Source organism: Panulirus ornatus, chromosome 22, assembly GCF_036320965.1.
Source record: "Panulirus ornatus isolate Po-2019 chromosome 22, ASM3632096v1, whole genome shotgun sequence".
NCBI lineage: Eukaryota > Metazoa > Arthropoda > Malacostraca > Decapoda > Palinuridae > Panulirus > Panulirus ornatus.
In genome coordinates this window covers 17632483-17656333 of record NC_092245.1, presented here as the reverse complement: position 1 = coordinate 17656333, position 23851 = coordinate 17632483, and the positions used below count along the sequence as shown (strand labels likewise).

Genomic DNA, 23851 nt, shown 5'->3' with positions numbered 1-23851 from the left:
CCACAGGTCATTCACTGTACTGGTGCTGTGTGTGTCTCTATGTGGGAAGAGTGCAAGGCAACTGATCAGTAAGTGTTCAGAGCCCTTCAATGTGGTAGTTGCACTGTGGTTACACCATCTATCAAACTCCTCTGATAAAGTTAACCGATCATCCTGGTAGTTTCCATAATATTCTATGCTTCAGCAGTATACCACAATCACTCAAGTGCATTCACATATCATTTCAAATTATACCCCATTCATGAAAATCTCAAGCAACCTTAATGAAATTACAGACTTGTCACACCCCACATTCATTACAGACCATTCATTCATACTGCAACACACTCTCACACAAGCATGCCTTCTATTATCAGATCTCTTAACTGCTTTTAAAAGTTTTCCATTCACACTAGTGAGAGTCAGAACTTCTCAAAGTACTTTCCTGACAATCTTAATATTTCCTTTTACTGGGTCATAAATGTTGCTTACTATTCTTGCTTTTTCTCTTGAACTTTCTTTAATACCTGTTTAAGAACAGAAATTTAGTCTACACACCCCATGTTCTTCTTACATTCATCCTAATCTTCAACAATAAAGGCTTTGCTGATCATTTTAATATAATCATTCACTGTCATACCCATACATCATGCTATCACACTTCTGCCCATGGGAGAGAAAACATATTGTATCTTCTTATTTCTATTCTTTGTTCTATTTGCAGTAATCAGCAACATAACCCTGGTCTTTGACCTAGCCCATAAGGGTATGGTGAATCCTGTAGAGGACGAAAAGAACATGTATTTGCCAATGGTTAAGTGAAGATGAAGTGCAGATGAGTTCATGGAGTTTACCAAGGCATTGTGAAAATGCATTTGTAGGTGTTTCTGTCCACTGTAAGAATGCTGGTGAGTGGTAATGTGGGGGATAGAGAGACATACTGCATTTGCTTGCAAAGGTTGGTGCTCCTAGATTTAACAAGCCATCTTATTTCATCTCTATAAAGTGGAACAATCACTTTCATCCAATTATCCAGCATATGATCACTTCAAAGCTTGCGTGTACTGTAATGCAGAGTTTCCAAAGCATTCAACAGCTTGTACCCAACATTTGACACCACATCACACACCATTCCATCAGAGTTCCCATATTTGCATGAATCAGTTCATATCTCACCTCTTTTGTAATGTCTTCAGTTATGTTTTACTCAGGGCATACGACTTGATTACCTGGAGACTCAAACAGAATTCCTTATGAAATTGTAGGATTGCATATCTCAATTTAAGACTGGGGTAGTGGTATTACATTTTCTTTTATTCTATGTCTGTGAGTAAGTTAATTGTGGTGAAGGATTTGAAAATCAGGGAAACTTTAGGGTTAACTAAAGGTGATAATGATTATGTATGATTTCCAGGATATGGGGAAGGACATAGTTATCCCCAAAATGTTATGGTACAGTATTGCATGGTTGAGATGAAATCTAATGAAAAAAGAATAGATATGTGTGAAAGAGATTTAAAAAGAGATATACAAAGAAATTGCATTTCTGCATTGTTGAGTTTAGCCAGGTTTCTGCTTCCCTATTCTATCATGTCTTACAGATATGAATTAACAAAGAAAATATATTCATTGTTCAATGTGAATACAAAAATACATATCACATTGAGGAGGGAAGGAAAAGTGAGTTGAAGTGGACAGACTGGGCCTGAAAAGATGAAGGAGACAGAGTTGAAGTGTGTACTATGGTACTGTCAGTACAAGAGTGACCAGGGATAGAAGTTGGAAAAAAGATTTTATGGAGAGAAAAAAGAAATTAATAAGAAAGAACCCAGAGGGATACCATCACTGATAGGGTAGGAGACCATCAACAACTACTGTAACAGAATGACTGGAAAGAAAATTATGCATTATAGAACAAAGAGAAACAGGAAAGCCAAAGGGAGGAAGTTCAGTAAGTAGAAAAACCTAAGCCACACCCTGTCAAATGCTTTAGAGATGTTGAGAGGCATGGTAAAGACTCAGCAAAATTCCAGTGGACAATTTACTAGCATAGATATGCATTGAAACTTTGGTTTGGATATTAGACAGTTTCTTTTGCAATGGCAATACAGAGTTTAAAGAGTAGAATGAACGTTAAAGCACATGATTTAGAGCACTTCCCTCTGTGATATGAAATAAGGCAACAGTGATGATTGTTATGAATATCAGGAAGAATGTGAGATTATTCAATGTAAGTGTAGTGAAACGTTTGTTTCCAATCAAAAGAAAATTTGGAAACATTATTGAACCTCCCTTGCATCCACGGTCAAAATTTTCATTATTCTGGTTGAAGTATACTTCACATCTATGACTGAGCATCGTACTTACTGCCAACAAATAGATAACATACCAAGGAGCTGTTTGCACTGCTGCCTGATCTACCTACAAGAAGCCACTCCTATACAGTCCCCAGCAGTAGACCACACTGATGTTGGTATATTTCTGCTACAAATCTAGAATATTGGGGTAGCTAGATGAGGTTTTTATAAGTTCTGTTGATTGATTTTACAAGTCTTTAACCTACTTTTACATTAACAAACCCACAGTTCTGTGATATTCATAACCTTTACCACTACTACCAAAATTACTACAACAGAATAAAATGTAAGGCACTAAATAATGTTCTGCAGCTTTTAGGTTGTAAGGTCAATACAGAAAGAAGTTACTCTATATTCCAGAATTTGCTTTGATTTGTGGCTAAACTGGTAATATATCATCACAGCAAGCATTTTTGGTGGGTAGAAGGATACTATGATGATGTTGGTATATTTTGACTAAAACACTGAAAATTAAGTATCAATCTCCTATTCTCACAAGACATAATCATTCACTAAGAAATTCAATTACATTCTACCGCTGATAAGGTGGCATGCCTTTAGTTGAACATTAATATACATGTCTTCCTCTCCAACACACCTGATTTCTCATGCTGTTGTAGGATCAGGCCTACAAACACCGTCTGTAACATTATCTTATGAAACTAAAGTTATTGTACTGTCATATAAGTAATGTAGTTATGTCCATATCATCTGATACGTTGTAAGCCTTAATTTCCCCCCACTTTCAAGGTCTGGCCGTCATTTACTGAATATATCTTAATGGTTGGTTACATGTATGGAAATAAGTTACTACAGAAAAGATATATTAACGACTAGATATTACCAACAAACTCTCTAGAACTCATATCTTTCCTCACAGTTAATAAGAAATTACCCTATCAATATTCATCATGAGACCTTTATTTCTTAACTGACACTTTAATGGTCCAAGTTTAACATTATTTCACTTTTAAGAAGCAGATCTTTCTGAATAGGTGTTATATTTGTATAATGAACTTATCATACAACAAAGTCTTGTACTTTCAGAGGTTGTTTCTAAGTAAAACTTCATTATTCTTCAGGTTTAAAATCCAGCACTTCAGGTTTTAATTAAAATCCAGCACTTCAGGTTTAAAACCCAGCTTGAATGTTTACATTGTCTAATGTTTGCGTCGCTTGATTAAGTAATCATACTTGTGATAAACTCAGAAAATTACATAGAATGCCCTCAATACTAGATATGTAACCTGTTCTTTATATCTTTTGGCTTGTCTATTTACTCAAAATATGATCAAGATAAGTCTGAATTTGATATTGAGAGATATTGCTAAATGAAATCAATAAGAAGAATATTTTCAATTTCCTCAGGTTTCATATAGCACTGTATTTCAGTTCTGGTCGGAGATGACTGTATGCGTCCTGCAGATTTTACACACAGCCTTTTGAATGTTATCATTACCTTGATTATCTACCTGAGATAAGTGTGTATTGACGTGAGAAGCTATCGAGGCAACGGACACTTGCCGTCAACCAGTTTCGATAACGCACACTTACATTCAGCCTTGTGATAAATCAGAGCATAACCATAATTTAGTTCACTTTAAAAGAATATTTTCGATAAGTACTAATGAAAAAATGACTTAGAAGCAGTGTTTTAAATGCTTTCACTCTCAGTTATGCGAGTGCTTTCGTTAACAACTATGTGCGTTGATATTTTGTCACTGTAGCTTGTTGAAGGTGTTCGCTGGTCTGGTAGTAGCCAGAGCCTCAGCTGGATGACAACAATACCTTCTCAGCTGGTCGAGAGTGGTAGTGCATCAGCTGGATGACGTGTATACTATTTCAGCTTGACGGGAAAGGAAGTGCTAAGAAAAGTATGTGATAAATGGTTATTTACTGGTAACACGAAGGTTGACATGGTGATATAACGATGCTGACATGGTAATATTTGCCAGGGGATAACTGATACTGAGTTTGTCATACTAATGGCACATTAGTTGGTCATTGTGCTTTGATTTAATCAACCTTATAACGGAGTAAAGGGAGAGGGTAAATGGAAAGGGCAGATAACAGGAGATCTGGTGTTCCATGACGTGTTTAACTGTGCTTACAATCAGAATTATGGTAGAAACAAGATAGTAAAGCAAAAGACACCTCCCCATCCATTACTCTCTCCAGCACAACAGCCAAGAGGAGAAAATAAAGAAATACCATGTTTTATGGAGAATATTCTCTCATGGAAATTTTACAGAGACTGTGAATGGGAAAAGAGCTTTTTTTTTTTTACTGCCGTGAGTTTCTCCGCAGAGGCTCAAATTAGAAATGGGTGGAAGTTTGATTTTTGACCGCATATTCGAAGTTTGTTTCTCTATTTTAAAAAGATTTATATACTGATGATAAGTACTGTATTATTGGGTATTTGTCTAGCATGATTTGAAGGAATTGATAGTATACGCACTTATCAACGTACCTTATATGATATGTAATGTATTTCACAGTTCTGCAGCTTTATAGTTGACAAAATTATGGATATATTGCTTGTTTTTATTCTATGACAGCAATTCTGTTTACTAAATCTCTATCCGTTAAGATATTTTATAATGTTTTCAATATTGTGTAGTAGTTTGGAACTGATACTGAATTGTTATGGAGTCTACATTTTTTTTAGAATGTTCTTTGATTTTTTCATAAGCTTATTTCTAAGTAATTTAAATTCATCGTTTCCTATGAGTTTGCTGTGGCTTTTTATGTTTGATTGAGTTTGATGACCTGTATTCCAAATTAGATGATCAAAGCATTAAAAGGAATCAGTATTGTATTCACTTTACAGGTACTATATCTAGCAATCAAATATAGGAACCTTGGCTTTATTATATGCAGTAAGGCATTTACTTAGACCTGTCAGTACTGATGAACAGTCTGGTCTCTTTTTCTTTTTTGCTTAGTATTATTAAAAAAGTATTATGTATTTATTATTAATAGTTTTGTTTTCACAATGTATTTTTTTGAACTTGTCTTCACTCAAGTCCATCTCTCGTGTCTGACTGCTTCATTAGGTGTCTAATTGATTTTGAATCTTGAGGCAGTATTCCTTTAACTAATTCCTTGTCATTAGCATATTTTAAAATTTTCCTAGTTAGGTCAATCTTGGATTCATTGTAGGTCAGTAAGGTCTGATGAGTGCAGTTAAGTTGAAGGTATGGCTTTTTATTTCATGATTTATTGTTTAGTTAAGCCTTGAAAATAACTTCTCAGTATTGATGAAAGGCTGTGGCTGTGTGTGCATATTGGACCATACATATATGTTGCTGGTGATTCTAGTATCAGCATACAATATTAGCAATTTGTAAATCAGGTGCCATGTTGTGTCCTGCTTTTATTATGAAGAAGGGCATACAGATTATGAGAGATGGATATAGTTTATGTTATTTTTACTTGATTTTTCATATCACTTTATTCCCATAGAACACCCATCACTTTTCTATAATCATACTCTTTCCAATGCAGAACAAAGCTTGATTTTATTCTGAGATTCATTCTCCATCCTCAACACCATTTGTATTAAAACATTTTGAACTGTTGTTGACATTGCTGCCAAAGTCAATATGCATATTTTTGTAACAAGAATGTTTTAAAAGTTATTTCCTATTTTATAGATGACAGTAGAGACCACTGCTTGTGCAGATCTCACCACACTCTTCAAATCATGTGTGAAAACTATCCGGACTCGTAACAAGGCAATGGGGGTAACATTACCCCAAACTAAGATATTCCCTAGTGCTCCAACCCCCTCTTCTCAGTTCTATTCAAGAGCAAGGGATGTTATGAATAATATAGCAAGTCATCGCAATTTACTTAGAGACCATAGAAAAAAGTACCTTCAGGGCCAAGATCAGGGTATGTCAGACTATGAACGAAGTTACATGGAAAAGGTAAGTCCAGGACCAGGTTTTTTCTTTTAAGTCATTAAGACCAAATGATTACAAAGTCCAAGTTTTACTGGATGCAGATGAAATATATGATTAACACTTTTCTTCTTTTAGAAGTCAGATGAATTGATTATAGTATGTATCAGTGCTTAATCGAATTCTGTTGATGTTTTTCCTTTTTAGCAGAACTGTACCAGTGCTCTAGAATTTTTAGATCATTACCAGAATTAGTATATTTGGGGAATATACCATAGATTTGAAAAGTAAAAACTTCCAGTATATATATATATATATATATATATATATATATATATATATATATATATATATACTTTTTATTTTTATATTTACAATACTTAATCACTGTTTCCCACATCAGCAAGGTAGTGCCAAGAAACAGATGAAGAATAGCCCATCCACTCTTGTACACATACATATATATATATATATATATATATATATATATAGGGTGGGGGAGGGGGCGAAAATTTTGGGAGCCTTGAAAAATGTGTGGAAGTCGAGAACATTATCCCGGAAAGCAAAAATGGGTATGTTTGAAGGAATAGTAGTTCCAACAATGTTGTATGGTTGCGAGGCGTGGGCTATGGATAGAGTTGTGCGCAGGAGGATGGATGTGCTGGAAATGAGATGTTTGAGGATAATGTGTGATGTGAGGTGGTTTGATCGAGTAAGTAACGTAAGGGTAAGAGAGATGTGTGGAAATAAAAAGAGCGTGGTTGAGAGAGCAGAAGAGGGTGTTTTAAAATGGTTTGGGCACATGGAGAGAATGAGTGAGGAAAGATTGACCAAGAGGATATATGTGTCGGAGGTGGAGGGAACGAGGAGAAGAGGGAGACCAAATTGGAGGTGGAAAGATGGAGTGAAAAAGATTTTGTGTGATCGGGGCCTGAACATGCAGGAGGGTGAAAGGAGGGCAAGGAATAGAGTGAATTGGAGCGATGTGGTATACAGGGGTTGACGTGCTGTCAGTGGATTGAATCAAGGCATGTGAAGCGTCCGGGGTAAACCATGGAAAGCTGTGTAGGTATGTATATTTGTGTGTGTGGACGTGTGTATGTACATGTGTATGGGGGGGGGTTGGGCCATTTCTTTCGTCTGTTTCCTTGCGCTACCTCGCAAACGCGGGAGACAGCGACAAAGTATAAAAAAAAAAAAAAAAAAAAAAAATATACTTAAATGCCCATACACGCACATATACATACATATATGTATATATCAACATGTACATGCATATACATACATATACACAAACATATACATAAATACACATGTACATATTCATACTTGCTTGCCTTCATCCATTTCTGGTGCTATCCTGCCCCACAGGAAACAACATCGCTTCCCCTTGCTTCAGGAAGGTAGCGCCAGGAAAACACAAAAAAAGGCCAATTCATTCACACTCAGTCTGTAGGTGTCATGTATAATGCACCGAAATCACAGCTCCCACAGACCTCTCCATGGTTTACCCCAGATACTTCACATGCCCTGGATCAGTCCATTGATGGCGCGTTGATCCCGGTATACCACATTGTTCCAATTCACTCTATTCCTTTCACGCTTCTCACCCTCCTGTATGTTCAGGCCCCGATTGCTCAAAATCTTTTTCACTCCATCCTTCCACCTCCACTTTGGTCTCCTGCTTCTCCTTGTTCCATCCACCTCTGACACTCATTCTCTCCATATGTCCAGACCATTTCAACGCACCCTCTTCTCTCTCAACCACACTCTTTTTATTTCCACACATTTCTTTTACCCCTCTTTTTATTTCCACACATTTCTTTTACCCTTTCATTACTTACTTGTTCAAACCACCTCACACCACATATTGTCCTCAGACACTTCATTGCCAACACATCCACCCTCCTCCATACGACCCTGTCTATAACCCATGCCTTGCAACGAATATAACATTGTTGGAACTACTATTCCTTCAAACATACTCATTTTTGCTCTCTCAGATAACGTTCTCTCCTTCCACACATTCTTCATCGCTCCCAGAACCTTTGCCCCTTCCCCCACCCTGTAACTCACTCCCACTTCCATGGTTCCATTCGTTGCTATATCCGCTCCCAAATATGTAAAATATTTTACTTCCTCCATTTTTTCTCCATTTAAACTTACATTTAGTTAGCCTAGCCAAACTTTAGTATAGCCAATATGTGAATTTTGTTATGTAAATTTTTTTCAATTAGGTTAGAGTGCATGAAATTTTCTTATACAAGTATAACATCCTGAATGTTTTAAACATTCAAATCTACCTTAATAACTACAAGATATTCTCCACAGGTGGTGAACACAAACTTTCGCATCATTGATGACAATATTCGAACATTAGGTACAGAATTAAAGAACGAAGAACAAGGCTCCAAAGATGCTTGTGATTGTCAGCAAAATATAATGACAATCTTAAAGATAAACTTCCAGGAAATAAATTCCACTTTCAAACAAATGAAAGAGATGAGAAGAAAAAAGCAAAAAGAGAAGGTATGTAGAGAAAAGGAGTACAATTTGTTCTTTGTTGGGGATCTATCTCAAAAGAAGCACTACCTTACATATAGTATTTCCATCAGAGTTTTTCAACCCCTTACATGTACTCATTGCACAAATTAAGAGAAGGCTTTGTATTTAGCAAACTTAAGATATAAGTTAATGAAAAAATGCAAATAATGGAAAGGTTTTGAAAGGATTTTCTGAATTTGCTGGCATTCAAACAAGTTTAAAGTTTTTAGGTTTATGCAGAATTAGGAATGAATAGACAACTCTAGGTTACAAAATATGTAATGAATTGCTGTGGGGAACATACAAATGAGATAGAATTTCATATTTGTAGCTTGCTGAAATATACCACCATTTGTCATGACTTTTGTTAATAAGGAAGATTTTTTCATGTTTTTGAAAACTGTGATTCTTACAGCACAGTTTCATTTTCATAACCAGCAAGATCTCATACAACATAATTTGCAAAATCTATTTGCATTAAGTTTAACAAGGGAAAAAAAATCACCATGCAGGGATTACCTGTCACAAGGTAGATAGCAAAGCCTGAACCCACTTTTCCATGGTGATCTTCTTTGTATATTTTTTCAGGATGCAACCAGTTGATGAGTGCTACTGAACTTTTCAGATGATTAATCTTTCATCCTGTAGTTATTTAGTTTTTGTATTAGATTATTTACCCTGCAGTAGGTTTTTCACCTGTTGACCAAGTGAATTTGACATTTTGCTGTGAGAACTTTTTTCCTATTTTTTCCTTCTCATTTGGGGCTTGAGGCTCTCACACACACACAAATAACATGTTATCAGGAAAAGCTAACCCTGATGTTCCCTAAGATACATTGCACTTGGTATTACTCCAGGCAACACAATGATCATGATTTTTTATGTGATTAAGCAAAGCATTTGATTCTCATCCTTTTCATATACCATATTTATGTCACTTTAGTCTAACAAAGATCTTTACCAGTCTGTCCAACATAAAACATATTACAGTTTCTTTGTATATCAACTGACTGTTCCAAGTCTTCTGTCTCATTCTTGTATCTCTGTTGATGATGTGATCATTACACAGAAGTGCATTTGGGAACTTATCGTGTTGTACTTTTCTGTAGTTTTATGCATTTACTAGATCATGTCCGCCACTGTGAGCTCTTGCAATATATATGTATATATATGGTGATATGATGATCATGCTTGTCCGTGATGATATTCATGGAGGCAAAATCATACCTCAGTAGATTTCATATAATTCTCTTTATTGGTATTTTACAATACACAATACTCAGCTTGTTTCGCAGAGACAGTCCACCTTATCAGTTGTAAACAGTTTATAAGGTTTCAAATCCCAACACAAGCATGTCCTGTTACCACCATGGCAGAGTATACACTGACCTAACTGTTAAAGGGAATGTTGGGGATGCCTTCTGGATGAGGGGGATTGTGTGGGGGTGGTTGGCCTGGGTAGCAAGATGCATGCTCATCTACTTTCCTTGTGTTAACTTGTTTTGATAATTCTTTCATAATGATTTAATTGATAATTGGGTGGCTTTAAAGTTACCTGGGGACAGATTAAAGTTATTGATATTATCAAGTAAGACAGATTCATTGACATTACGGTTAGTACAGTACAGTGAGAGGTACAATGTGACTGAGTTGTTAAGGTCTCCAGGGTGACTGTCAGTGTTTAGCAATAGCATTACTTTGGTCACCTTGTGTACTGAATTATAGTACCAATATCATCTCTCAGTTTCTGTTTTACATGTTTGGCTGATGTATACATCTTTAGATGCCTTGAGATAACTGTACCCTTAATAAGAAAGGCATATACTAAATAGATTGTTAGTTTGATAAATGCTATCATTAAAGTCGAGGTAAACAATAAGCTAGATTGTTATAATGTTAACTGGGATTAAGCTTCATATATTTTTTCATGTTTGTCCCCATTTCTGCTTAGCAGGAGTATCTTCTATGAAATTTCCTTTCTCAGGATAATTTGTTCCGGTTACAACGATCAGCTGGATCTAAGAAAAGGTCCAGCAGTAGCTCAGAAGAGTCTTATAAAGCACCACGACCAGCCCAGTCAGGAAGAAAGGAGGCTAGTCCTGAGACCTGTGATGATTCACGTCCTGGTAATGATACTGAATTGTTTAGTCTATTAAAAGGGAGTATTATTGTCTAGTGAAATATATAAGATTTATGAATGGAGGGAGGGATGTTTTAGAGGACAAAGGAAGAAGCACATAGTTTCTTTAATTTACCCTTTAACTGTGGCTGAAATATTTTTTCACTTTGATCAGGGCTCATGAGCTTCTTCGATTTTTTCTGTTCAGTGCTGCAGAGAATACTACCCATGTATTCCCTGCATGTCATAGAAGGGGATTAAGAGGGGTGGGAGCAGTTGGCTGGTATATATATATGTATATTTGTCTTTCTGCACATTCACCATTTCCTGTGTTAGCAAGCAGTGTCAAGAACAGATGACAGCCTAAGAGGTAGAAGTCCTCGCATGGCCCCCTTCACCTTTTTTCTTTTTTTTTTGAAAAAGTGAAAAACAGTGGAGGACGATTTCCAACCTCTCTCTTCCACCCCTTTTAGTTGCCTTCTATGATACACTGGGAATATGTGGGAAGTAGTGCCAGGAAACAGAGGAAGAATGGCCCATCCACTCATATACTCCCTTACACACACATATACATGCATATACATATACACATCAGCATATACACATATACTTACATATACATACACAGACATATACGTATATACACATGTATACATTCATACTTGCTTTCCTTCATCCATCCCTGGTGTTACCCCACCACCACAAGAAACAGCATCGCTACCCCGTGCTTCAGTGAGATAGCACCAGGAAAACAGACAAAAAGGCCACTTTCATCACACTCAAGCTCTAGCTGTCATGTGTAATGCAGTGAAACCACAGCTCCTTATCCACACTTAGGCTCCATGGAGCTTTCCATGGTTTACCCAAGACGTTTCACATGCCCTGGTTCAGTCCATTGACAGCATGTCAACCCCAGTATACCACATCATTCCAGTTCACTCTATTCCTTGCATGACTCACACCCTCCTGTATGTTCAGGCCCCTATCACTCAAAATCTTTTTACTCCATCCTTCTACCACCAGTTTGGTCTCCCGCTTCTTCTTGTTCCTCCGTCTCTGACACATGTATCCTCTTTGTCAATCTTTCCTCACTCATTCTCTCTATATGTCCAAACCATTTCAACATACCCTCTTTTGCTCTCTCAACAACACTCTTTTTATTTCCACACATCTCTCTTACCCTTCCATTACTTACTTGATCAAACCACCTCACACCTCATCCTCAAACACTTCATTTTCAACACATCCGTACAACCCTATCTATATCCCATGTCTTGCAACCATATACCAGTGTTGGAACTACTATTCCTTCAAACATACCTATTTTTGCTTTCCAAGATAATGTTCTCTCCTTCCACACATTCCTCATTGCTCCCAGAACCTTTGCCCCCTCCCCCACCCTGTAACCTACTTTTTATTCAGTTAAAGATGATATCCAATGTCATTTTTCTTTTATCACTGGCATACCAATTGCACTGTCAAAAATGTTTAGCAGAGCGGGTTCATTAGTATGTATCAAGTTGACATTTTAAGAAATTTTGAGTTACAAATGTTGATAACATTAAAAAGAATCACTATTCGATGAAATAAAGAGGAAGTAAATCCCAGCCTGACAGTCAGTGAAAGTTTTCATATTGGATGTAGAAAGGTAAAAAATACTTTCCAAAGGCTGAATTGGTCAAAGGCACTGATTGATTGGCATATTTTGAACTTGAGTGATACTTTTTTCTCATGTTTCAAAGGTTTTCCGACAGAGTCTGCTGATAGCCAGAGTACAGAACAACTTAGTCATGAAAGTCCACAGCGCAGTGATAGGAAAGAAGTAGCAGGTGAGAACAAAGCAGAGGGGAATGGAGTTGCAGATTCTGAGAAAAGTCGAACTTCTTCATCCTTCTTAGAGGAAGAAATGGAAAGAGTTCTTGGGGAGTTGAGTGCTGAGGAGAGGCAGATGCTAGAGGAGGAAAATGCTCATCTCTATAAGGAACTCATGTCAAATCAGGAAGAAGTACGCCAGATTACGAGGCAGGTAGGTGAAAGTAAATCACTAAAGCTGAGGTATTAATTAATCAATTTGTACGTGTATTCATACCCATATTTCTTGTGTATTTGACTCTCCAGGTGAGTTTTTTTTTTTTAAATTAGACTCACGAGAATTTTGTAATTTTACTTTTCATGAAAAATTTTGATATTTAAACCTCCCATGGTGTATCATCTAAGTCATGTTACTTGAAGAAATCTGTTTTCTAACATAGATTTTATTTTTGCTCAATTAATGATATTTCCTTTTCTCGGAAATATAAATTCCATGGAAATTCCATTTATTTGAATCTTTTAAACAAAAGTGTTGCAAATACTGCATGGCCAATTGAAGTAAATTCTGTGGAATGAAAGTAATTGGATGAGGATTAGAAAAAAGAATGTAGGAGGATTTTAAGAAAATTAGTAGGTAGCAGTTAGTGGGCAGCCATCTAAGTATCAGGATTTTTTTTTATATGTTTTGAAGGCTCCAGTCATGGACAAAAGTCCACATCATGGTCAGCACTTAATTGAAATAATGAGAATTATGAAACAGGAAAAATAAGACAAGGGAAAGTATTTACGAATATTTGAGGATGTGAAAGACCTGTCTTTTGAACTGTGCCAGGTCATAGGTATTGGGAAAGACAAGAGAATGAGAAGGTAGTAAGCCAGCACTTCAGTGGTTGTCAAGTTTCTCTCTTTTGACCAGGGTTGCAGGTCTTTTCTTTCTGCCTCACTCCTGGCATTCTGTCAACAAACATGCAATCTCTCCTTTTGACACACAACACTTGACAAAACTTGTCACGCAATTCATTTTTCTGGAACTTAATTTTCCTGTGGTGAATGCTATGTGTTAGCCCTACCTTTGGCAAGATGATAGGAGCAATAGATAGAAATAGTAGTTAAGAACTTTAGATATGAGCATTAGGGAGAAACATGAAGTGATAGGTAGAAACATTAGATGGGAGCATCAGGTAGATGAAGTATACATTCATTTATATCTCTAATTATATGGGAGGGTATTGATTGAGAGGGTGAAGGCATGTACAGAGCATCAGATTGGGGAAGAGCAGTGTGGTTTCAGAAGTGGTAGAGGATGTGTGGATCAGGTGTTTGCTTTGAAGAATGTATGTGAGAAATACTTAGAAAAGCAAATGGATTTGTATGTAGCATTTATGGATCTGGAGAAGGCATATGATAGAGTTGATAGAGATGCTCTGTGGAAGGTATTAAGAATATATGGTGTGGGAGGAAAGTTGTTAGAAGCAGTGAAAAGTTTTTATCGAGGATGTAAGGCATGTGTACGTGTAGGAAGAGAGGAAAGTGATTGGTTCTCAGTAAATGTAGGTTTGCGGCAGGGGTGTGTGATGTCTCCATGGTTGTTTAATTTGTTTATGGATGGGGTTGTTAGGGAGGTAAATGCAAGAGTTTTGGAAAGAGGGGCAAGTATGAAGTCTGTTGGGGATGAGAGAGCTTGGGAAGTGAGTCAGTTGTTGTTCGCTGATGATACAGCGCTGGTGGCTGATTCATGTGAGAAACTGCAGAAGCTGGCGACTGAGTTTGGTAAAGTGTGTGGAAGAAGAAAGTTAAGAGTAAATGTGAATAAGAGCAAGGTTATTAGGTACAGTAGGGTTGAGGGTCAAGTCAATTGGGAGGTGAGTTTGAATGGAGAAAAACTGGAGGAAGTGAAGTGTTTTAGATATCTGGGAGTGGATCTGGCAGCGGATGGAACCATGGAAGCGGATCATAGGGTGGGGGAGGGGGCGAAAATTCTGGGGGCCTTGAAGAATGTGTGGAAGTCGAGAACATTATCTCGGAAAGCAAAAATGGGTATGTTTGAAGGAATAGTGGTTCCAACAATGTTGTATGGTTGCGAGGCGTGGGCTATGGATAGAGTTGTGCGCAGGAGGATGGATGTGCTGGAAATGAGATGTTTGAGGACAATGTGTGGTGTGAGGTGGTTTGATCGAGTGAGTAACGTAAGGGTAAGAGAGATGTGTGGAAATAAAAAGAGCGTGGTTGAGAGAGCAGAAGAGGGTGTTTTGAAGTGGTTTGGGCACATGGAGAGAATGAGTGAGGAAAGATTGACCAAGAGGATATATGTGTCGGAGGTGGAGGGAACGAGGAGAAGAGGGAGACCAAATTGGAGGTGGAAAGATGGAGTGAAAAAGATTTTGTGTGATCGGGGCCTGAACATGCAGGAGGGTGAAAGGAGGGCAAGGAATAGAGTGAATTGGAGCGATGTGGTATACCAGGGTTGACGTGCTGTCAGTGGATTGAATCAAGGCATGTGAAGCGTCTGGGGTAAACCATGGAAAGCTGTGTAGGTATGTATATTTGCGTGTGTGGACGTATGTATGTACATGTGTATGGGGGGGGGGCATTTCTTTCGTCTGTTTCCTTGCGCTACCTCGCAAACGCGGGAGACTCTCTAATGCCTGTTCCAGTTGGAACGTCCTCAAGGGGTTGGCCATGGCATTAAAGTCCTATAACTAGTGAACTTCAGTGCTGCTTCTTAGCCTTGTAGTGCCCAACCTTAACAGAGCACTGGCAAAGGGCAGCTCGGTTACGGTGTTTGCAGAGGCTCCTACCTGATGTTCCTACCGACTATGTAGTTGTTGGTTGGAACATTAAGTAAATACATTAGATAGAAATAGTTGGTAGGAACATTAGACAGGAACCTCTGAAAACACTACTTTAGGGTTACTCTCTGCCAGTGGCCTGTTAAAGGTGAGGCACTGGAGTTCGCTAGCTATGGAAATTCTTTTGCTGTAGCTATCCAGTTGAGGGAGTTCCTGAAGGGAACGGGTGTTAGTGATATTGATAGACAGGTAGACATTAAGAAAATCAGTACTGGGGAAGTGGATTCAAAAGAAGAAAATGAATCAGGGAGAGGGAGAAAAAAGAATAAGGGATGGTATTAGGAGGAAAAGTGAGGAGGAGGTAGGGGTTACAAAAGAAGAAAAAAAGAAGGGAGAGTTAGAAAGGAGAAAGGGTGAGAGAGAGGGTAGAGGTTATTAAGAGGAAAAGGAATGTGGATGTGGTTATGAAAGAAAGATATGAGGGGAGAGATTAGATTAAAATGAAAAACAAAGAAAAGGGATGAGTGAAAGTGAGTTACATATGATTTTACACCATTCCTTGGGTGTTTTAACTTAAAGAAGATAAATTAAAATAATGAGCTTTCATTGTTGATTCTAGTGCTCCTAAATTGCTCCAAGAAGTGTTATGCTGTTATGTGAAAAGGGCCCTTACCCTCAGTGTTATTTATGTTCCATACATCCTTTACATACAGTGTATGCATTTTATATTTGAATTTCATTTCATTTACTACTGTATACATTGAGCAGTGGCACTTATAGAATCTTTTCCAAGTACTTCAGTGATTGAATGTATCTACTCCTTAAAATGTTAAGTATCCAGTTGAGGTTGCTGCCTGTCGGAGGATAAAAAAGAAGTATTAAAAGTATCATAAGCACCTCAAACTTCAGAAATGTTTTTGAAGTCTTAAGCCTTTTAGTCTTTGAGATTCTCTCAATAGGTGAATGTTTCTTTCTATAGAATCTAATAACTTTGTCGTACAGCATTTCAGGATTTCAAACATGGATTTGGTTATTTTTCTGAGTGAAAGAGAAACTTCAGAGGCTTTTTATGTTTACATAGTGCAAATTATTGGTTGAAAGTATGATGAAATTGAATTTTAGCTCATTTGTGTTCAATTCTCTAATCCATATATTTCAAATTATCGATCATGTGTTGACTTGCTGTGGAGATTGATATGGGGAAGAAGTGATGAGATGGGGACAACTACATTTATTGTCTTGACTTTAATGATGGCTTCAGGTTTATGTAAATGAATCTTGAAGGGACTTCTCTGTTCTCCAAAAGTTTTTGCTTAATTTTTGGATGTCTGACATGACAGTAAAAATAGCTTTGTTTTGACATTTACAGGTTTTTGAAATGAGATGCAGGGCTTGGCTGTCCAATTTTTTGGCAAAAAAATGAGGACTTAGTCCTCCTGTTTAGGAAAGTCTGTATACCTATTAACTGAGTAGAATGTATTTGCCTAAGCACATGATTACATAAGGTTGATGTTGTAAAACCTTCCCAACTCATCCTTTTATAAGCCAGGAAGCTGAGGGAGGTCCTGTACCTTCAAACCACTTTACTGACACAGGGTTGGCATGAGAAATTCCCCAGAAAAATGTTGTGGTAGTGACAATTAGTGGACATATTTTGCCTGTTTGTGTTCTGCATGTAGAAAAGTTATCTTTCTAAGTTAGAGAAGTACATGGCATAATTCTGATTTAGGTCATTTAGTTTTTTGAAAGATGTGAGTCATGGACTACAGTGATTTATTGAATGGTATAGGCCCACTAATTCCTATCATTAGCTCGTCTTAGAAAGAAAATATGGTTAAGGAGTCAGCTTGTTTATTAGTTTCTGCTGTTTGAGCTACTCTCAGGGATGATGGAGTAAGATGAATTAGCTCAGATAGCATATGATGTGGTTGATTCACTCATATCAAATTGAATCTTTACTGATGGTATCTTGCTAGCCATTAGTTAAGTGGCTTGATTTTACTTGGGGTCTGTTTTTCCTTTCAAAAGGCAAGTCTGACTGCATGGGGCTGGGTGGGTCAAGAACTGGTGAAGCATGGGATGTGCTGCAAATCAGATTTTGATAGCTGCTTTAATAGTTATCTGGTGAGCAAACTAACCAGTTCAATATCCATTTTTAAACTGGATAATCAGTGTACTGTTATTGAGATGACAAGTTTTGAATGAAGCAAAATGTATAAGAAGGTTCTGTATGTACCACCTGCTGCAACTTCTGACTCCTTACATACTTCATCTTTAATAGTCTTCCTACATTTTATAGTAGTCTGGTTTTTGATGTTTTATGAGATAGTTGGAAGATTTGACACTGAAGAAATTAAGAAGAGAATGATAAGTTGTTTCATCGTTGCTTCTGTAAAGTGTGTAAAAATATTCTTAATATGGTGTGACTATACTGTTGGCTATCAGTGATAATGTTAACTGAAATAACTTATCATATTCCAACAGGTTGTTGAGCTGGGTCAGATGCAAGATATTTTGTCAGAGAATGTTGATCTTCAAGCTCATCAAATTGAGGAGATCCAGGAAACTATAATGGCAGCCACTGAAAATGTTCGTGAAGGCAATGAGCAGGTTAGTTAAGAGGTTTGTTACAGTGTATTCATATGATTATGAGGTGTAAGTGCACTGTTTTTGTCAGCATGGTTACTTAACTCGGACTGAATGGGATAGAACCAAAGTTAGAATTATCAAAAGTTCCAAATTAGTGGATATTGCCCGTTGATGTAGCAGTTTCATTTGTTAAAGGGAGATTTGTAGTTCTGTAACTTTATAGTATTATGATTGTAACTCTGTAGGATTATAATTATACTTTGTCATTCTTTACACAGTCAACCCTACTCGAACCTTAGGCTATTTTCAGTAGTTTCATTTTCTTTTGCATGTAGAGCCCAAGACTTGCATCCATACAACAGTGTGAGAACTACTGTAGCATCATACAAACTCATCTTTGCCTTGCAAACTGTAAACTCCATCCATACACTCCTCAGGGCACTTAGGATCTTTTGTCTTTTCTCATCCTGTGATTTACTTCAGCCTCTGGAGTTCAAATTGCTGTTATGTCCACTCCCAGATATCGATAGCACTTCACTTTCTACAGGTTCTCCCCAAACAAATTTACACTCAGATTATCCATTTTAGGTTCCCTGGTAGATATCATTACTGTACTTTTATTCACATTGACTCACCTTCCTCTTTACTCACTCTTCCAAACTCAGAAATTAACTTCTGTAGTTTCTCTCTCGAGTCTGCCACGGGATTCGTGTCGTCTGCAAACAGCAACTGATTCACCTTCTTGACCCCCCCATGGCTTCAGCATACCATAGACCTTCCTCTCTATTCAAGACCCTAACATTAGCCTCCCTCAATATCACATCCACATGCTGAATGAGCAGCTGTGTTGACACCAAATGCACTTGATGCAGTCCCACCTTTGCATGGAAGCTTTCTGTATATGTGCCCTTTTCTCCCTAAAGAACTCCTCACTGCTTCTGTTAGCTCTCCTCTCAGACCATATATTTATAGCACCTTCTACTCGGTCTCTCTGTTAACCATATCATGTGATTGAATATTTCTCACAGAAAATCTTAAGAACAAACACCTGATCCACAATTTGTCACCTATTCCTGAAGCTGTATTGCTCCAACCCAAATGGATGCTATGATGATAAGTAAAGAAAAGATAAACAGAAAATTAGTCAACTAGAAAAGCCAACTAGACCTCACTCCTTGGTACTCCTCTTAGTAATTCTATACCCCTCCTTATAATATCTTTCAATACAGTTCAGAAGCACTTCTTGCTGTGAACACAAGGTGTATGTACTAGATGACATCCATCCTCATGTAATGAAAGACTATGCATCTGCACTTGCACCTGTGCTTGCTTAGTTATTCTTCTTTTTAAGATAATACATTTCCTTTTTGGTAACATACATTGGAACAACCTCTCCTAAAGAGGATAAACTGTTATAACCCTTTCAGTTTTTGTCTTGTTTTATTGACTTATGTTTTCTTCAAAGCTGTTTATATCCCTCCTCAACTTTCATTTTCTTGAAGTTCTTAGATCTCAGAGTCTTATCTCTGGTCATCAGTATGACCTTTAACGTATGAGGTCCACAAATAGTATCTTCTCCCGCTACTAATATCTTGTCATCATCTCTAAGAGACTTTGGAGATTTGTTTGTTGTATATCTTGATATATCAAAAGCTTTTCACACAGGGTATGACTTCAAGGTCTCAACTTGAAGCTCCCATCTTTTAGCTTCTATCCCTGACTTAGTTCCCTCATATCTGGCTTCCTTTCTGTTTCCCAAAGTCTTCTTCCTTTTTATCAGCCGTTTTCTTTCTTCATCATATAACCAAATGCACTTATATACTGTTGACTTACTCTTGCCATACTCCACTTCCTTTAGATCTATTTCATCCTTTCCCATTTGATTTGCTTCTTGTCTTGTCATAATTTCTTTTATAAACTCAGATTTGGACAGGATATCTCAGTGGGGTAGATGCACCTTTGTTAGGTTTAATACCTCTAAAACCTGACTTCTGCCTAGCTTTTTCAGATCTTTTCATGGATCTGTAATTCCAACATTCAGTAGGTATTTTATCCCTAGTGTAATGTAGATCCACCTTTCTCTCCAATACTTTCATATTAACCTCCCTTACTACCCAGTCCTTAAACATTTACCAGCCATGGTGGTCTCAGATTTTTGATGTAGACCCACCTTTGCCTGAAACCACTCACCCTCTTCCCTTCCTACTTATACATATGCCACATGCACATCCTTCTCTTTTATCCAAGTACTTTTCACCAAACTTTTTGATAGCAAATACCTGGTCCACACATCCTGTACCACTTCTGATGCCTCATTGCTATTCCCCAGTCTGATCTTCTTTGCATACCACCACCCTCTCAGTCACCACCCTTCCATATTACTTACTAGGTGTACTCAACAGACATATACTCCTGTAATTCAAGCATTCTTTTTTGTCCCCCTCGCCCTTAAATAGTGGTACTATATAGGTATTTTGCCAGCGCTTAGGCACCTCATTTTGGGCCACACATACATTGGAAATTTCCTCTTCAGTTTGCGCAAACCAGTGGCTTGGGTTATACATACCTTTCTTTTGAAGAACCCTTACCTACAGTAGTGCTTCTGTGGAAATCTGAGGTTGCCAGTGGTGAATAGCTCTGACTTACAGATCTTAAACATGTGGAAAATTAACTTGATAATGAGTTTGGGTATCCAATACTAAATATCACTGTGCAACATCATGTACAAATGTCGACCTTTAGTTACAGCAGATGGTCATGAACTTTAGTGTCATCTCTATTGAGGGCAAAAGCGTTCATATACAGCATGTATTACAGCTATTGTTTATTTGTAAGTTAAAGATATCTAATGTAAAATCTAATTTTAGGACTAACATAATTTTGTTTGTTTTTAAAGGTTCGTGAGGCTATGCGAAAGGATGCAGGATTTCGAGTATGGATCATGTTTTTCCTCATTGTAATGTCATGTACGGTCCTTTTCATTGACTGGTACAATGGTTGAAGATGAGCGCCTAATACAGGTGATATGGACTGCTTTTAAGAGTTTTAAATGTCTCATTCTGTGAATGAGGTACTATTTGGTGAACAAAAAGGGGGAAAAGATTTTGTCCAATTAAATGGCTCTTCAAGAATTTTATTATTACTAGAATATAGTGCAAACGCCTACATTTGCATGTATAGTCTTGGAAATTACTTTCAATACAAGGCACTAATGCCATATTCATTTAAACTTTGAGTAGTACATGATGGACCAGTTGGACCTTACTGAACTGTAAGTTCTTTGTTATGTTTTAGTGATTAAATAGTTATTCATATTGATATTCTTGGAAAGTCAGTAATAGTTCAGCAGCTGTTAGTAACATGCAGTGTCAACAATATGGTGATACAATTCTCTCCATGAGGCAGTTAGATTATCCTCACAGCAAGCTCTTTCAGTCATTAATGTGATAATAACATTCTCACCATGAGACTGAAGTTAACTTTTCAACAGATTCCTTTTGTCTTAGTTTGGGAAGGTGTTTGAATAGATACTTAACATGATCATGCTCCAGGAAAGCAGAGTAAATGCTTGATTGTATCATGCTTTTATTTTCTCTCTGTAGGGCCTTAGTACAACAAATTCCTTTTGTCTTAGTTTGGGAAGGTGTTTGAATAGATACTTAACATGGTCATGCTCCAGGAAAGCAGAGTAAATGCTTGATTGTATCATGCCTTTATTTTCTCTCTGTAGGGCTAAGGCAATCTTAGACTACCTTTTCATTATTTTTATAGATTCTAATCAAGATGTTGAATGTTCCCTCATCTAATTTACTAGTATAATTGTTGATGATAGAGTGGCAGATGTAGGGTGTTTTGGTCGAGGTGGTGTTAGGGAGAATGATTTGGTAAACAGAGAAGAGGTAGTAAAAGCTTTGCGGAAGATGAAAGCAGGCAGGGCAGCGGGTTTGGATGGCATTGCAGTGGAATTTATTAAAAAAGGGGGTGACTGTATTGTTGACTGGTTGGTAAGGTTATTTAAAGTATGTATGACTCATGGTGAGCTGTGGTTTCGGTGCATTATTACATGACAGCTAGAGACTGAGTGTGAATGAATGGGGCCTTTGTTGTCCTTTCCTAGAGCTACCATGCACACATGAGGGGGAGGGGGTTGTTATTCCATGTGTGGCGAGGTGGCGATGGGAATGAATAAAGGCAGACAGTATGAATTATGTACATGTGTATATATGTATATGTCTCTGTGTGTATATATATGTATACATTGAGATGTATAGTTATGTATATTTGCGTGTGTGGACGTGTATGTATATACATGTGTATGTGAGTGGGTTGGGCCATTCTTTCATCTGTTTCCTTGTGCTGCCTCGCTAATGCAGGAGACAGCAACAAAGCAAAATAAAATGAATAAATAATGACTCATGGTGAGGTGCCTGAGAATTGGCGGAATGCTTGAATAGTGCCATTCTACAAAGGCAAAGGGGATAAAAGTGAGTGCTCATATTACAGAGGTATAAGTTTGTTGAGTATTCCTGGGAAATTATATGGGAGGGTATTGATTGAGAGGGTGAAGGCATGTACAGAGCATCAGATTGGGGAAGAGCAGTGTGGTATCAGAAGTGGTAGAGGATGTGTGGATCAGGTGTTTGCTTTGAAGAATGTATGTGAGAAATACTTAGAAAAGCAAATCGATTTGTATGTAGCATTTATGGATCTGGAGAAGGCATATGATAGAGTTGATAGAGATGCTCTGTTGATGGTATTAAGAATATATGGTGTGGGAGGCAAGTTGTTAGAGGCAGTGAAAAGTTTTTATCGAGGATGTAAGGCATGTGTACATGTAGGAAGAGAGGAAAGTGATTGGTTCTCAGTGAATGTAGGTTTGCGGTAGGGGTGTGTGATGTCTCCATGGTTGTTTAATTTGTTTATGGATGGGGATGTTAGGGAGGTGAATGCAATAGTTTTGGAAAGAGGGGCAAGCATGCAGTCTGTTGTGGATGAGAGAGCTTGGGAAGTGAGTCAGTTGTTGTTCGCTGATGGTACAGCGCTGGTGGCTGATTCGTGTGAGAAACTGCAGAAGCTGGTGACTGAGTTTGGTAAAGTGTGTGAAAGAAGAAAGCTGAGAGTAAATGTAAATAAGAGCAAGGTTATTAGGTACAGTAGGGTTGAGGGGCAAGTCAACTGGGAGGTAAGTTTGAATGGAGAAAAACTGGAGGAAGTGAAATGTTTAAATATCTGGGAGTGGATTTGGCAGCGGATGGAACCATGGAAGCAGAAGTGAATCATAGGGCGGGGGCGAAAGTTCTGGGAGTGTTGAAATATGTGTGGAAGTTGAGAACATTGTCTCAGAAAGCAAAAATGGGTATGTTTGAAGGAATAGTGGTTCCAACAATTTTATATGGTTGCGAGGTGTGGGCTATAGATAGAGTTGTGCGGAGGAGGGTGGATGTGTGGAAAATGAGATGTTTGAGGACAATATGTGGTGTGAGGTGGTTTGATCGAGTAAGTAATGATAGGGTAAGAGAGGTGTGTGGTAATAAAAAGAGTGTGGTTGAGAGAGCAGAAGAGGGTGTTTTGAAATGGTTTGGTCACATAGAGAGAATGAGTGAGGAAAGATTGACAAAGAGGATATATGTGTCAGAGATGGTGGGAATGAGGAGAAGTGGGAGACCAAATTGGAGGTGGCAAGATGGCGTGAAAAAGATTTTAAGTGATCGAGGCCTGAACATGCAGGAGGGTGAAAGGCGTGCAATACCGGGGTCG

At 37.8% G+C, this 23851-nt stretch overlaps 1 protein-coding gene across 2 annotated transcripts; it reads left to right on the top strand.

The window, feature by feature from the left end:
* The first annotated feature begins 4064 nt into the window (after positions 1 to 4064).
* On the top strand, positions 4065 to 23194 carry Syx18 (syntaxin 18). 2 transcript variants are annotated; one of them, XM_071676216.1, is made up of 7 exons: positions 4065 to 4210; positions 5993 to 6268; positions 8573 to 8770; positions 10770 to 10911; positions 12659 to 12930; positions 17990 to 18115; positions 20991 to 23194. In XM_071676216.1, the coding sequence occupies exons 2-7, from the start codon at positions 5993 to 5995 to the stop codon at positions 21093 to 21095; spliced, it is 1119 nt and encodes a 372-aa protein (XP_071532317.1). In that variant the 5' UTR covers positions 4065 to 4210; the 3' UTR covers positions 21096 to 23194. The 2 variants fall into 2 exon arrangements, with proteins under 2 accessions (XP_071532317.1, XP_071532316.1); XM_071676215.1 differs by having other exon boundaries at positions 12647 to 12930.
* The last annotated feature ends 657 nt before the right edge of the window (positions 23195 to 23851 follow it).

Coding starts and splice junctions, on each gene's coding strand:
- Syx18 (XM_071676215.1), top strand. CDS start 5,993: ATGACAGTAGAGACCACTGCTTGTGCAGATCTCACCACACTCTTCAAA. Junction 6,269..8,572: donor AACGAAGTTACATGGAAAAG/GTAAGTCCAGGA, acceptor TATTCTCCACAG/GTGGTGAACACAAACTTTCG. Junction 12,931..17,989: donor TACGCCAGATTACGAGGCAG/GTAGGTGAAAGT, acceptor ATATTCCAACAG/GTTGTTGAGCTGGGTCAGAT.